This window comes from Seriola lalandi, unplaced genomic scaffold (assembly GCF_002814215.2).
Source record: "Seriola lalandi dorsalis isolate HSWRI2012SDOR001 ecotype SW California unplaced genomic scaffold, Sedor1 jcf7180002054921, whole genome shotgun sequence".
Taxonomy (NCBI): Eukaryota; Metazoa; Chordata; class Actinopteri; order Carangiformes; family Carangidae; genus Seriola; species Seriola lalandi.
In genome coordinates, this window is record NW_019525473.1 from 743,449 (window position 1) to 758,409 (window position 14,961).

Sequence of the window (14,961 nt, forward strand, 5' to 3'; positions counted from 1 at the left end):
GACTATAATGTGTGTATGTGTGTGTGTGTGTGTGTGTGTGTGTGTGCGTGTGCGCGGTGGTTGAAAGGTAATTAATATATAATTATTAGCTTTGAGAGATTTTTCAAGCACAAGCTTGGTAATCAAATTCAGCAAATACAGGTTAAATGCCATGACTGAAGTGAATGAGGCTGATTTACATTGCTCAAAATAGATGAAGACAAATGAAAATGAAACTGCACAAATACTCACACCGACAATAAACAGCCAATTGCTCACATTGAGTGGAAAAAAATCTGAAATTTCAAGAATAAAGTCACAATATTATGAGAATAAAGTATTTATTTTAGGTTTTCATGTCGCTTTAGAGGGGAAATATCAGACGCTTTAAAATGAGGAACATGGAGCATCCTGTGAAGTAATAATAGCATTGGCTTCAGAAATAAGGAGAGCATCACGTCATAATCGGCGTCAGGACATTGAGAAGATTGTGCAAGAAACTGAGTCTGTTCTAGTGTTAGACAAACAACAGCTGCCAGAAGCAGCTCAGACTGCCACCGAGTATCCTTTCACTCGTATTATTGCTTGTAATATTCCTAAAAATGGTGTTGTTTTTTTCTCTCGAAAATTTACATTTTTAATTCAACTTTTTTCTTGTAATATATGACACTTTACTTTTTTCTCATTAAATTACGATTTTATTCTCACAATATTTTGAGTTTTTTCTTGTAATATTATGACTTTATTCTGGAAATGTCAGATTTTTCCTCAATGTGGGCTAATACTCTGTTGCACTGATGTACATTTTGTAAAACTCTCCAGTGAATACTCTTGTCAAGACTCTTCCAAGAGACTCACAAAAACTGACACTTCAGGTGCTGCATCCAAACCTATGCACCAAAAACAAATGCAGCCATCACGATATAGCAACCTTTGAATTTCAAAATTGAATTGACTTGAAAAAATGCAAAATAGTTGAGCATAAGAATATGAAAAATCCTGCACCACCTGCGAGGCTGTTTTTGTTCACTTTATTTACCATGAAGGCGTAATCCTAACTGCAGCGGCCAGGGTTCGAGTCCCACCCGTGGCCCTTTGCTCCATATCATCCTCTCTCTCTTTGTCCCTGACTTTCATGTCCCTCTCTGACTCTCTATCGGAATTAAGGCAAAAAATAACGTAGAAATAAAAAAAAGTGATCAAATTGATATAATTACAGTGTGAAATTAATACAGAAATAGAATTCAATTTTTTTTTTCTTTTAACACATTTTCTTTATATTTGTAGAAACAATAAATAACACATCTAGATACATTTTTAAAGCATCATGACCTCCAGTACTTTTAACATCCTGGCTACAGCCCTGCATGTTCCCAACTTAAAGCTTGAACAACACCATTCTGTTCATACATCACATTTTACGTCCGATTTATTCCAAGAGGTACGACAGACTAAACGATGACACAGAGTGAGCCTTGGCTTCCTGTCCGTGGAAAAAGTAGCTTTCCTTTTGGTTCAGTGTTGTCATGAATCAGATTTACCGGCAGAGCTGAAGTAACTAAAGCTTTGCCACCGCTGTGTTTTAGTCGGAGAGCAGATGCTGGTGATGCTTCATTTTAGTTTTTTCATCACAGAGACACTTGTTTTCCACAGAAGAATTCATTGATGTTTTTCTAATAGCTTTTTAATTGTACCCTTAAGGTGTGAAAACTTATTTATAACTGTTGAACTGTCTGATTTGAGTAATTTAGTGTTCGGCTGGATGTGGATTTGTGGTGCCACCCCCTTCCATTTGTGTGGCCATTACTACATTATATGGCGTCTCCAGTTGAATTATCACCAAACAAGCTCAAAAGACTTGCATTTTTTCCTTCTTTGCAAATACAAGCTCCTTGTGATCTTCCTAACAATTGTTTTGTCAGTTTGAATTTTTATCAGCCACTTCTCTATTTTACACGCCAGTCACATTTGGGGGAGAATGTTCTACAGTTGTTCTAGCTCATGTTATCTTTCTGTGAAACGTACTTCTGCCCCAGTGGAAAAGCTCGATGGAATCTCCTGCCAACGAACATTGCGATCAAACATGACAGATGCGACTACTGAGGATTCCCAGCTAAAATATTAACTGCAGGGTTCATTTTTAAACTGCAGTCATAATAATACGTGGATTTGTCCTGACTCGTCTGGTTATTAGGTGAAATGAGTTAATAGGAAAAAAAACAAAAACCTTTTACTGTTATTTCCCATGAGGCACAGGGCACACAGGCTGTAAACAAACTTTTGTGTGTGTGTCTGTGTGTGTCAAATAACTATTTCACTTCGTTAAAAAAAAGCAAGATCCCATCATCTAATGTAATGTAATTGCCAAAATGTAACATTTAAAGCTACATGAACAGATAGTTTTTTGTAAACATTCGTTCATACAGTATATATTCACCTCACCACATTATGTCTTCTAAGATAAAAGCATGCAAACAAAAAGCCACAAAAGTCAGACTTTATTTCATCTTCACATCTAAAATGAATCTTTAACAAATACTACAGTGAATCGCAAATGTCCCTGTTTGTTTCAGACCGACACAGTTGTCATTTTCCCATCCAGCGGCCACGCTGTTTAAATAGCAAAAACACTTGCACCCATCTGACCACCCATGGGTGTGTTGGTCTTACAGTGATGTGGGGTCAGGTGCACCGTCGGCGCATGCCATGTTGAGGCAGCGAAAAGCAAAAAATCTGGTCTGAAGTAAATGCCTCAGTATTTTACTTATATTTTAAGAGTGCATTATCAAGAGTAATATGCGCACCTACGTAGGCAGGTACACACTCTACCTGTAACGCACAAGCAGAGTGTGATGAAAATGTGCTTCAGATGTTCGGATGAGTCAGGTGGAACATTACAATACAGCCCTGAGAAGGTCGGTGCATCCTTTGCAGTGTATTGTGTGTTATATAACATTACCATGTGTCATGGATGTCTCTTGGGCATAAATGAGACTCTGCAGGGAAGCATTTTTTTTTTTACACTACCTGGTAAATCCACAGATACTTATGTACTACATACATACATACTATAGCTTGAAAAATCAAGCTATAAAGGAAGTAGTATATAACCAACATTTCCTCCCAGGAGAGATGACAGTTATAAGGAATTTCAGTGAGTGAGTTTATCTTTTCATGAATTTCAACCCTTTGCTGCCTGAGAGCTGAGGGGAACTGCAGTGTTAGGTAATTTACTGTCACTTCGTAACTACAAATAACCCCCTTCACATTACGCATACTGTTGTTATTTGATCCATTGTTAATAAAAAAAAAATATTGATTAGCTTGCAACTTTAAATATAAAATATTTCTACACAAGGTCATTTCATTGCATTTCACAGATTTTGATGATGGCTCTTCCAATAACCTGTCATGAAAAGCTTGAAATCATCAAAGCAACACATTGTTCGTTGACAAATTATTACAGCATGTTTAATATTTACCATAAATAGAGAAGTGCAACATGACCTCTGGTCTGTCTGCTGTAGAAAGAACCAGCATGACGAACCAGAATTGTTCACAGCTGCAGTGTCATTGTTGTCACTCATCACACTGACATTGTAGGTTCAGTTTTGACACGTACATTAACAAATGCCGGCCTTGTGCATCCAAATCCTTGTCAACCGGTACAACAGTGCTTTCACTGCAAACTGACACTGATGTCCCAGCCTCAAGGCTCCAGCCACAATGTTTTTGGATCTGTTCAGCCCTGGGAGATACATGCGCACAAAGAGTGACATTTACAGAGACGGGTCAGCATCAGTCTCATGCAGATTAGTGAATTCCATTGTGGCTGATATAGAGAGCAAGCATGAACGCAGAATGGACAGCAGACACCAAGACGAGCCGAGTTGCATTGGCGCCACCAAGCCGGGGACTTGCTTGCATGCCAGCTCATTATAGCTCTTAACAATGCCCGCACTGTCAAACCCTGTTATTAGCTATTAGCTATTCTCTATTCTCTCCAGTCACTTATCAAAGATATCGTTTTCTAGGCAAAGTGACATGAAATATCCCCAGAAGGCTCAACCCAACCTCCTGTGTTTTTACACTCAGAATCACACAAAGAAGGGACTCGGTTAGTGAGGGATGGAAGGAGTAAAAGCGCCGAAAGAAAACAATAGGTGTATTTATTTTTGTTTTATTATGCGTTTCGGTGGAGCCAGCATGCTAATGCAGTGTTACAAATGACGATCCCTCAAGCACTGCGCTACAATGTGCCAAGGGGAGGCTGGGAGTTTGCCCTCACAGGCCTGGGGGGACGAGCTCAGATTTGGTCACAGTGGCAGCTGGATGCCACCAACACTTGCGCTGTGTGCTGATCCTTGGATAGAGCCAGATGTGACTCCCAGAACGGTGCAGGCAGCTGAAGACTCGCACACCATGCAAAGGCAAACATGGTGGAGTGGCTGCATATTCTGTACACACTCTCTGTTACAGTACAGTTTTTTCATAATTATTTTACACATGACTAAACTTCTCCGAGGAAGGACTTGTTGAACTAAGTTTTATGAATTTTCACTGTTTCATTTATTAATGTTTACCAAGTTATTTGTTTTGCAAATTAATATTTGCCAAATTTGTGCAAAACAAAGCGCATTAATGCCTGTTTTATGAAACAAATTATCTGCTGCTAAACAAGTCAGACAAAACCACACCAGTAAAATCTGTACTGAATAATTGAGGGAACAGCTATAATTATCTAACTATGTAATTGCTGTAATTATATAGTGTAAGTATATTTGATGAAAATGAACATGTTGTGCAATGAGCAAGCAAATGTCAGAATATTAATATTATAAAATCATCCTGGTTAGCTATAAAATGACAAGTTACAAGTATTACAGAAGTAAATGAATGAAACATAGCTTCCAGTTCAATCTTAGTCTCTCATGTGGACGTCCTTGGAGTAGAACCTCTCTCTCTGTTTATACCACTGGGAAAGGAAGAGGGGAAATCACAAGTTCCAATCTAGTAGCACTATTATATTTACAGTATTTGTTAAAATATGTTGCTCTCCTTTAACCACTCTCTTCTGAGTTTTGTGAGCTTTGCCCTCATCATTGATCATTAATCAGTTGCAGTGGTTTTTTTTCTGACAAAGCATGAAGCATTTTCAGATTTTGCCTTGCAATAAACTGTGGCAGTGTTTCCAAAGCGCCGAACGAGTCATAATTACACTGGCCAACTATCGTAAAACACTGAAGTGTGGAACGTTTCTTTCTGGTAGCTGAATGTGAGAGGTTGGTGAGATAGTGCTTCCTGCCAGGTCATGCAGAGCTCCTAACAAGCTCCATAAATCAAATGTTGAGTTTTGAGTGTTTGGTTAGAGATAATTCATTATGAGTAAATGGAAACTTGCTTTAATTTCGATTGGTGGAGTTCTCAGGCAGCAGTTCACAGGCTGGAAGTATGCCCTGCAGCCAGAAAAAAGAATTAGTCATCAACAATTTTTCATTTGCTAAGGTCAAGGTTAGATTTGGTTTTATAACAGTTCATCTTTAATATTTTATGGAGGACATTGCAGTTTGTCAAATGAGCAAGCAGACAATTTTTTTTTATCAAAATATTTTGAGGACTGCACATAATTTCAAGCTGTTGTAATTAAGGGTGGGAATTAAAACAACAATATAACAATATGATCAATCAATTAATAAATAAAAAGCAGTCAATGTGATGCAGATCCAGGAAAACAAGCAATGAATATGAAATTAAAACATTTAAAGGTCCCATATAGTCTAAAGGTAGATGACTATTTCTTCTTTGATTATAAAGCAGGTCTATGTTCTATATTAATACTGTGAAAGAATCAAAGTGCTCAGTCCACAGAGAAATGCACACAGCCTGTATTCAGAACCTGAGCCTTAAAACCAGCCGTCAGGACTTTTGTAACTTTGTGATGTCACAACAAAGCAGTCACTGTTCTCAGTCCCGCCCACTTGGACCTACCATCCAACCTTGCATTTGGTTTCTCTGAGTGTTTACCTGAAATCTGCTATATTTTTATTTGATCTCTCAGAAAACAGTCAGCCAATGAGAAGAGAGGCTCGGAGCCTCCTCTCTTCTGATTGGCTCACTGAAATGTTGTTATAAAGCTCCAGAGAGAAGCTTGAGAGAGGAGATGTAAATCTACATTGAGATAGACAGAGCTCAGGAAACAGGCAAGTATCACAACTCATTGAAAAGTTTTACTGTGGGAACAAAAGACCTGCAGTGTTCTGTGGAGCATCTCAAGTGTCCTAAACCAGTCACCCAGCACTGTCAAAGCACTGGAACAGGGGATGAATAAAAAGAAATTAATAATCTTGTTCACCCTTTTCCTGTCATTGATATTAAAGCTGTTAGCACAGCAGGCATATAGCATATAACAAGGTGTAGCTTTACAGTAATAGTGTTTTACAGTAATATTTGTGAATGCATATATTCATATTTCGTGCGATTTGTATTAATATGTGGAGTGCTGAATATTGATATTTGTAGTTCTTGTTAATATTTGCCGTGCAGCTTTCAGTCTCTCAGAGAAGTAGATTCTCCTTCTCGCTTTCAAAGGGGAAATGATTGGTTGGCACTGAAACCCAGCTTAGCTCCACCTATTCCTTCTTATGCTAACACACTGCTGTAATGTTTGTCTTTTACATTTTGCACTTTGCTGCTACAGGATTGCTCTCATGCCTCTTGTCACCGAAACTGCAGGTTACAGTATCATGCACTCATGCATTGATCGGAGCTAGTGATTGGGATTACAACGAGGTTCATGATATCAGGGGCCATACTGTTATATCTTTAAACTATTTTAACTTAATGTAGTATTCTTTGCCGTTTGAAATGGCCTACGGGAGTCTTTTATACAGAGTATGCACTTCATAAAGTTCTATTCCCAGCCACATCCCATGATCATCAGACAACCAACTGCTCTACACAATTTATGGAGTACATTGTCATTTTCCATGTTCTCTCCTCTCCGTATCGCAGCGCTGCTCTTTTAAAGCAACCACGTGATGATTGTGTTTGACCTTTCTGTGATGGTGAGGTGTGTTTCACATGAAAAAGTGATGTCAGTGCATAGTGTTCACCTGTAGTTGACTGGAGCCCTGTTGTGCTGTGTTTCAGGGTGACTCTTTGCGGACTAACATCCAGCTGGATTTTGGCGACGGCACAGCCGTGTCCTATTCCAACTTGAGCTGGACTGAGGAGGGGATCAAGCACGTCTACAAGTCTGCTGGAATATTCCGTGTCACAGCGCTGGCAGAGAACACGCTGGGTTATGACACCACCACACTCTTCCTGCATGTCACATGTAAGGGCCCACACTGTAACAGAACAAAACTACATACTGCTGCTTTCAAGTGGAAAATCTTGCAAATACATTGGGGTTATTCTAAAGGGCATAAGTCCCCCCGGGAATACGGGGACTGTGTTCCTGTCACTACACCAAATTCTATTTTTGTCCCCCTTGCTTTTATTGTTTCACGTTGACTTTGTAATGGACTACACTTACAGTGATTTACTACTGTTACTGACCTCTCAAATAGCTTTACACTACAAGCCACATTCACCCATTCACTTTTATCACATACACACACAAATGATACATTGGGGGCAAATTGGAGTTCAGTATCTTGCCCAAGGAAACTTTGACATGCGGACTGGAGGAGCCGAGAATCAAACCACCAACCTTCTCATTCTTCCACACAGGGAGTTGACCAAAGCTGAGATATGCTCATCCGAGTGACTTTCCATTATTACATGAGCTCAGAGGTAAAAACCTAACAAGTGGTAGACTATTGCCCTGGGTTTCACCTCTCAGGCTAAATACAGGCTGCTCTCCTTTCTGGTCGAGGTTATTGGAGCTGTATGCAGTCTGAAAGGAAAACCTGCAGACAGTGACTGACAAACATGCTGCTAACTTCGTTTTCAAGTTAAAAACAAATATTTAAACGAGATTTCTATTTACTGTTAATGCTATAACTGCTGAAAGATGCTTTAAGTAAATACCGCTCAGGGTTGCCACCTGTCCTGTATGGTAAAAGATTGTCCCATATTTGAAAATAAGATACAATATGGGACGCAATTTGTCCTGTATTTTTGGACACGTCATTTCATATAAACACTATGTCTTAAAAGTGATGTGAATAATGTAATGTCAAGTAAAAACAAACCACTTCTAGCCTATAAGTGAATTGGAGAAGTTCCAGAAAATACACGTCACATGACTTCAGGGTCAGTGGTCGCCTCCTACACATAAAAATAGCCGTACTTTCAGTCACTGTTATTAATGATGTCTGAAAGTCCGCAAGTGAAACATAAGAGGCCGTCGAGACAGAGGGCTGAATGACAGACAGAATATCGGTACAATCATCTTAAACAGCATGCTGCAGGTGCTGCCCATGTCCTAGCAGCTAAAGAGCTGCTACACAGAGTGGAATCACTCAATTCCTTATACCTCACACTTGGTGGTGGACATGTTATGTTGTCTAATTAATTGTGTATTGACAACCGTAGCCTATATTATAGTCTGTTTTAGTAACCAATTTAGGTAGAAAGGCAGCAATAAGGAAATTGATGCTAATATTCCATCCATTAACTTAGATTTTCTTCAGATAGAAGGTGGCACCTCAATACCAGTCAGACATAAGACACGACAAGCACAACATTAACTATTAGATATGTATAAGGTATCTATAAGAGAAAAGAAATGATGTTATGCAGGGTTCAGGTTAGTGGTCACTCTGTTTTTATGCCTCCCCGCCGGCAACAGCCAGAGCCGGAGACATATTGTTTTGGTTGTTTGTCCGTATGTACATACTGTACATCCGTCCCATTCCTTTCGGCACCACATCCCACTAATGATGTAACGGAAATTCTTCAAATTTGGCACAAATATTCTCTAGGATTCACGGATGGATGTCAAAGGTCATGGTCACGGTGACCTCACAAAACACAGTTCAAGCCCTGTGAACACTCAGTAACGCCTTGAAGCAACTTCTTCAAATCTAGTGCAAACATTCTCCTATGTGTCCTGACCTGACCCACACACAGTATTATATAATTCAGCAGCTATGATAAACACAAACAACCTTTGGGAGAAAGGTCATAACAAACTTGCTTATGTGCACTTTCAGTGTGGGCAAAAGCAGACACTGTGAAGAGGGGGGCGTTTACGGCCACTGCAGCTAATTGCCGGTTATCTGAGGATACAACACCAGAGCAATGGTTTATTTTAAAGTGGAGCAGATTATACACAGCAACACACGTAACAAATTACAGGATCGTCATGCCTCCCAGCTGTATTCAGCAATAAAATAGTGTATCATTTTAAGTTTTCAAGAGAATTACACAAGCTCCTTTCAGTATATATTGACTCGTCTCTTTGTCTTGTTAGTTACTCTTTCATCGATTTGTTCAATCCATTTTAATTTAACTTTTTGCCATCCTGATGTGTCAGGTAGTGTGCTCTGAATTTATATGTTTCTGAGGGCAACAATTTCACATGGATTTATTTTACGGTGTATGTGATGCTTTCAGGAGGAAATACCAAAAACTACTACAATGATTTCTCAGCTGAGCGTATTTAATACCAAATGACTCTGTCTCATTCACACACACACACACACACACACACACACACACACAGACACACACGCACACTGAGCATCTTGGAAGTGGTGATAAAGATTAGTTCTGGTTAAAGAGGATGAGAGCTAACAAAAGCCTCGCCGAGACGAGCATCTCAGACCACAGCGCTACGCAAACCTTTTGTTGGAGTTTTTTCACTAATGTAGCATAGCACACCGGAAACTTCATCCCAGAGATTATTGTAAAGCAACCAAGACCCTGCCAGGTCCTTGTAAGTTCTTAGTGGGGAGGCAGCATTATCCAGAAGGTATCCTGTTGAAAATAAATGATGGCGTTTGCATATTTTCAATATAAGAATGTGACTTTTTTTTTTTTTAAGTAAAACCTCCACATTTATGGAGCCACAAGAACGTTTTAACATAACAGAATTTTGCTGTGACCACTTTATACTGTAAATGTCAGGATATCATATCTGCCATTCTGAATATTTGGCAATCATTTCCAAGAAATCAAATCAAATCAAAATCAAATGCTTTGGCAAATAACTGACCTGGATCAATTGCAAAAACTGTGATTGTAACAATTCTATGGTTCTAGGAAACTCAAAGCACAAGTCTGCAAAAGATTATGGCCATGGAGCATATTGAAAAATTCGGCAAATTGTTCACTGTTTGAAGAAACAATCAACCGATCATAGCTGGGGGGAGGTATGAAGCCTTCGAGTCTCGTCTAATTGCATAGCTAACCAGCTAACTAACTACATCCATGAAAAATAGTAACAGAAAAATGCCCACAAACATATTTCTTGAAGTTATGTGAAAAATGTTGAGCTAACTTCTCCTAGCAACCACCGCTGCAGCTTCTGTGTCAACTGAAAATGTCACTTGCCATCGACTGCCCCCCACCCCCCAGTGACAAATTGGTTTGCACAATCACAATGTCAGGCTGAATAAATGAAGTGAAATTAAATGGCAGTTCAGTCTAATTGTTAGGCTTGGACAACAAGAACCAAAATCACAGTTTTTTCTAACCTTTAACCACAGTGTTTTAACAGCCTAAACCCAACCACAAGTAGGTATCGACTCCCAATGTCTGCTGTCAGAGTCTCTTTGAACACCCACCAATCATCCATCGAAACAACTTCTGCATTTTCTAACTAAATAGTTGCCAGTGAAAATAATCTATACAAAGATTGTTTCCTTCTAAGTGTCATTTTTAGGAGCCACGGTTGGCATTTGACAAAAACCATGTAATCAAAATAGACTGGTCGGGGTGAACACTCTGTTATAGCTGCCAAGGAGTCAGGGCTTTAATGCAGTTTAGTGGATCAAAAGGGCTGTTTATATAGAACATTTTTGACATATTAGATAGTTATCTGGGAGGAGACTTTGACACAACTAATTTATCTTGTACAGTATGTATGTATTTTGTTGTGTAGTAATGGTAGGGAACAAAACGGTTGATTATCCCATCAATTTATCAACCCAAAATATGCATTAAAACTCCATTTAAAAACCTTGTTTCACCCTGAAAAAACAATAGCTGTTGTCATTTTTTTAAAGTACAACAGACAGGATGAAAAATGAGAATAAGTCTTCCATTTGCAGTTTATTTTCTCAACATGCAAGGACAACATTTAAAAAAAAAAAAAAGCATACTGCAAACTTACAGTCATTGTTATTAATAATAACTGTAATTTCACAAGTTGCTGGTTTCAAAAACAAAGTGGAATCTGAAACTAAGAAAAAATCACAGGAACATACAGTCTGCAGTCACAACATGTCCGCTGGTAAATAATCACCACGTATGTCTTACCTATTAGGCAATCTCTGAACCTCACGCTGGCAGGTGCAGGCTACTGACACTTTAGTTGGAACAGTCTCTGTGACTCACTTTGCCTCTGCGGTATAAAAAAAATCAGACATTAAAGTGGAAGAACATTTCCATTACAGCGTGATTAAGTGTTAGTTCCTGACCACCCTTTAAATTATGTGGCTGTTGGGGGATGTTTTCTTTTATGTATACAGTCTTATCCGGTTTCAAATGACATAATTAAGGCCCAGACCGTCTAATTTGATGAATGAAGATGAAAATAATCTTTCAAAGTCATTGACAAGTTGACACTTGCGTTTTGTGAAGTACATTTTGTAAAATTTAAAAGAATTTCCATCATTTTATATTGATACACAATATCAGGGTGAATAAGTGAAGTGAAATTGAATGGCAGTTCAGTCAGCGAGGACAACAAGGAACCTAAATCACAATTTTCTCTAACCTTAAGCACAGTGCTTTAGCAGCCTAAAACCAACTACAAGTAAGTATAGAATCCCGACGTCTGGTGTCTGGTTCCATCCATCATTTCATATTAGCACTCATTCAGCAGTGACTGGAGGATTCCTTTCTACGAGTAAATCTTTTCGGGGAGTTTGTGCTCCCATATTTGTTCCCGAAATGTTTGGATCCATCCACCCATCCATTTTCTTTATCCACTTATCCTGTTCATGGGGGATTTGTTGGGGATGGGAGATGGATCCTACCCTAGAATGCAGGGAAACACCTTGGACAGGTTCCTAGTTTATCACTAGGCTAAGACACACATTCACACATTTTATTTTTTTTATTCCACCAGAGATGCAGGTCTATGAACTGTGGGAGAAAACCTTTTTCATCCCTTGTACTCGGGATTTGTGATTTTGCCAACAGTTTTTTTTTTCTTATGTGAATAAGAAAGACACTCTCAAGTGAGTCTCACTACAAGTGCCTATGCATAATATCAATTCCTCTGTGGTTTTTCTTTCTTAAACTTCCTCAGGTCCAGTGGAGAACGTCCAGCTACTTGCTCCCTTTGTGGTCATACGAAACAAGGAGGTGAACATCACAGCAATGGTCTTACCCAGCCACTCACGCACCGTCACCTACTTCTGGTGGCTAGGCAACAATACCGAGGTAACTCTTCCAGGACGAGACTCATTAATATATATATTTCAGTGTTAGTTTTATTGCTTTCTATGTTGGCTTTTATCTGTTAAACTTTGTAAAGCAACATTTTATTACAGATTTGAAAAGTGCTGCAGCTAACCAAATGGATATAAAAGGGATATAAAATAAATATAAAAGCTAACCAAAACCATAAAGTAATTTCATCTGTTGAAATGTCACCCTGATACGAATGTACGCCTGAGAAAATTAAAGTTTTTCTGACTTTAAGATTACAAACACAGTGATGTGTAGAAGTGAGTGAAACATAGCTGTACAACTCCATCCACCATTCATTTCTGACTATTTTGCCTTCATCGGGATGCTATCAAAGGTTATTTCCCATTTCCTTATACACAGTAAATTAAACTTAACATTTAACTTATATACATCACTAATTCTATAGTTTTTTTAAGGCCAGTGTTATGGCAGAAGGGATCACAATGTCAGGGCCAGTCTCTTTTTCTGTTGCTTTGGTCCACACTTAAATATAACAGCCATTAGATGGATTGCCATGACTGTTTGTACAGATGTTCATGTTCCCCAGAGGATGAATCTTACTGACGTTGGTAAACACACTTTTACCTTCACTATCATGCAATAGGTTCAGATTGTGGCTTTGAATACTTTGGTTGATGACCAAATACCTCACATTCACATCAGCCTCATTTGTGCTTGGAGTTTAGTGCTAATTAATTAGCAAATGTTAGCATGCTTATTAAGCTATCTCCTGACTTATTAGTGTAGCAGATAACTGCATATTTCAGGGAAAACTTTATGTAGATGCAAATGCTAAACTTGGCACTACTCTTTTGATAAAACACGTTAGCTACTCGAAAGTTTAAGATGGCCACCATTTCTGGCAAGTAAATGTTTTGCAATAGGTTCATCCACTATTTTCTCATATGAATAATCTAGGTGTCAAATCATACATTTTAACAAGGTAGAAGGCTGTTTTTTTTAGCATTTAGTTCAAAGCATTGCTGTGCCTAAGAGCAGCCTACACCTGTTAGTGTAGTCACAGACTCTTAGTCATTTTTCAAAACACAATATATTTACTTTGCTTCCATTTCTCTGTCCTGTTATTTGTTTTTTTCTGAATCTATCAGTCACATGACTTATTCATGGCCTACATGTAAAAATCCTGGGAACACTCTCAGAGTGCTGAATAAACGCTGGTGTAGAGGAGAATAGTTGTGCCATGTGCTTGAGAAGTGTAACATGATTTCTTTTCTTACATATACCTTTATTTCTGTGCTTGCAGCCAGTGATAACATTGGATGGGAGTATCTCATACACCTTCCCAAGTGAGGGAATGCACACTATCACAGTCCAAGTGGCTGCAGCCAACACCATACTGCAGGATACCAAGACCATAGCAGTCAAAGGTCAGTATTTTTTTTTTCTAATTGTGTCCTGAAGCTCATAACAGCTGGTACCAAGTCTGTCATATCGGCAGCTTTTCTGCTTTTCATATACTCAAAAAAAGGCAGTCTTATGGAAAGTGGTTAAATACATCAGAAAACATCATTTTCATCTTGACTTGTGTTGTAATAGTCTGACCGTTACTTGTGTAAAAAGTTTCTGAGGCAAAACCGCTCCTAGTTGAGTAAAACATATTACATTACTGTTAAAACCTCTAAAGAATATGTCTTCATTTGAAATGAAGTGATCTGCCAGCAAGTGTCTGTAAAATGCGATGATTTATTACCGGCGGATGGGTTGGCGTAAAGCTGTGACATTTTCTAATTATCTAGAAGTGCATCTGCTACATTTAGCCAAAGGAAAGTGCAGGGGATATGAGAAACTCTTCTTTTCATCAAGTGTTAACTACCTGAAATTCAACTTGAGCAAAATGACAGTTGGCACAGCTCCCTGAGAATAATGCCTCTGGATCTGAGTGAATTAATGGCTGATTCTCCCCCGACTCTCCTCGACAGAATTCTTCAAATCTCTACTTTTATCTTTCTCCCCTAATCTGGACGAGTTCAACCCTGACATACCAGAGTGGAGACAGGACGTGGCGAGAGTAATTAAAAAGGCTCTGCTCCAAGTGAGTGATTTTTATTTTCTCTGTCCTTCGGTCTTTCTCCCTTCCACTCTTCTGTCTCTCCTTCTCTCTCTTCTTTCTTTTCTGTCTTTTTATCTCCTATCTTCCCTCTCACCCTGCTATCTCTCAATTATTTCCTATACCCGTATTGCCTTTGCTGCCCAATACTCTGAGCTCATTGGTGCAGCAAGAGAACGCCTTGGGCCACCCTGATATTCATCGTCAGACAGGTGTGAAGACGCCACAGCTTTCCTTGTCTCTCAGGACGGCTTCATGAGCACCGATTCCTTCATTTTTAAAAGTCAAACTCAAAACTTAAAGCAGGACAGGGACCAACAAGT

General features: G+C 39.0%; 1 protein-coding gene across 1 annotated transcript in view; it reads left to right on the top strand.

The window, feature by feature from the left end:
- The window catches only part of LOC111673591 (VPS10 domain-containing receptor SorCS3-like), a 63,092-nt gene that overhangs the window by 30,491 nt on the left and 17,640 nt on the right, over positions 1 to 14,961 (top strand). The window contains exons 14-17 of the mRNA XM_023431403.2: positions 7,129 to 7,315; positions 12,407 to 12,540; positions 13,835 to 13,958; positions 14,511 to 14,623. Of these exons, the coding sequence (XP_023287171.1) occupies positions 7,129 to 7,315; positions 12,407 to 12,540; positions 13,835 to 13,958; positions 14,511 to 14,623 (558 nt within the window). The remainder of the gene's footprint in view (positions 1 to 7,128; positions 7,316 to 12,406; positions 12,541 to 13,834; positions 13,959 to 14,510; positions 14,624 to 14,961) is intronic.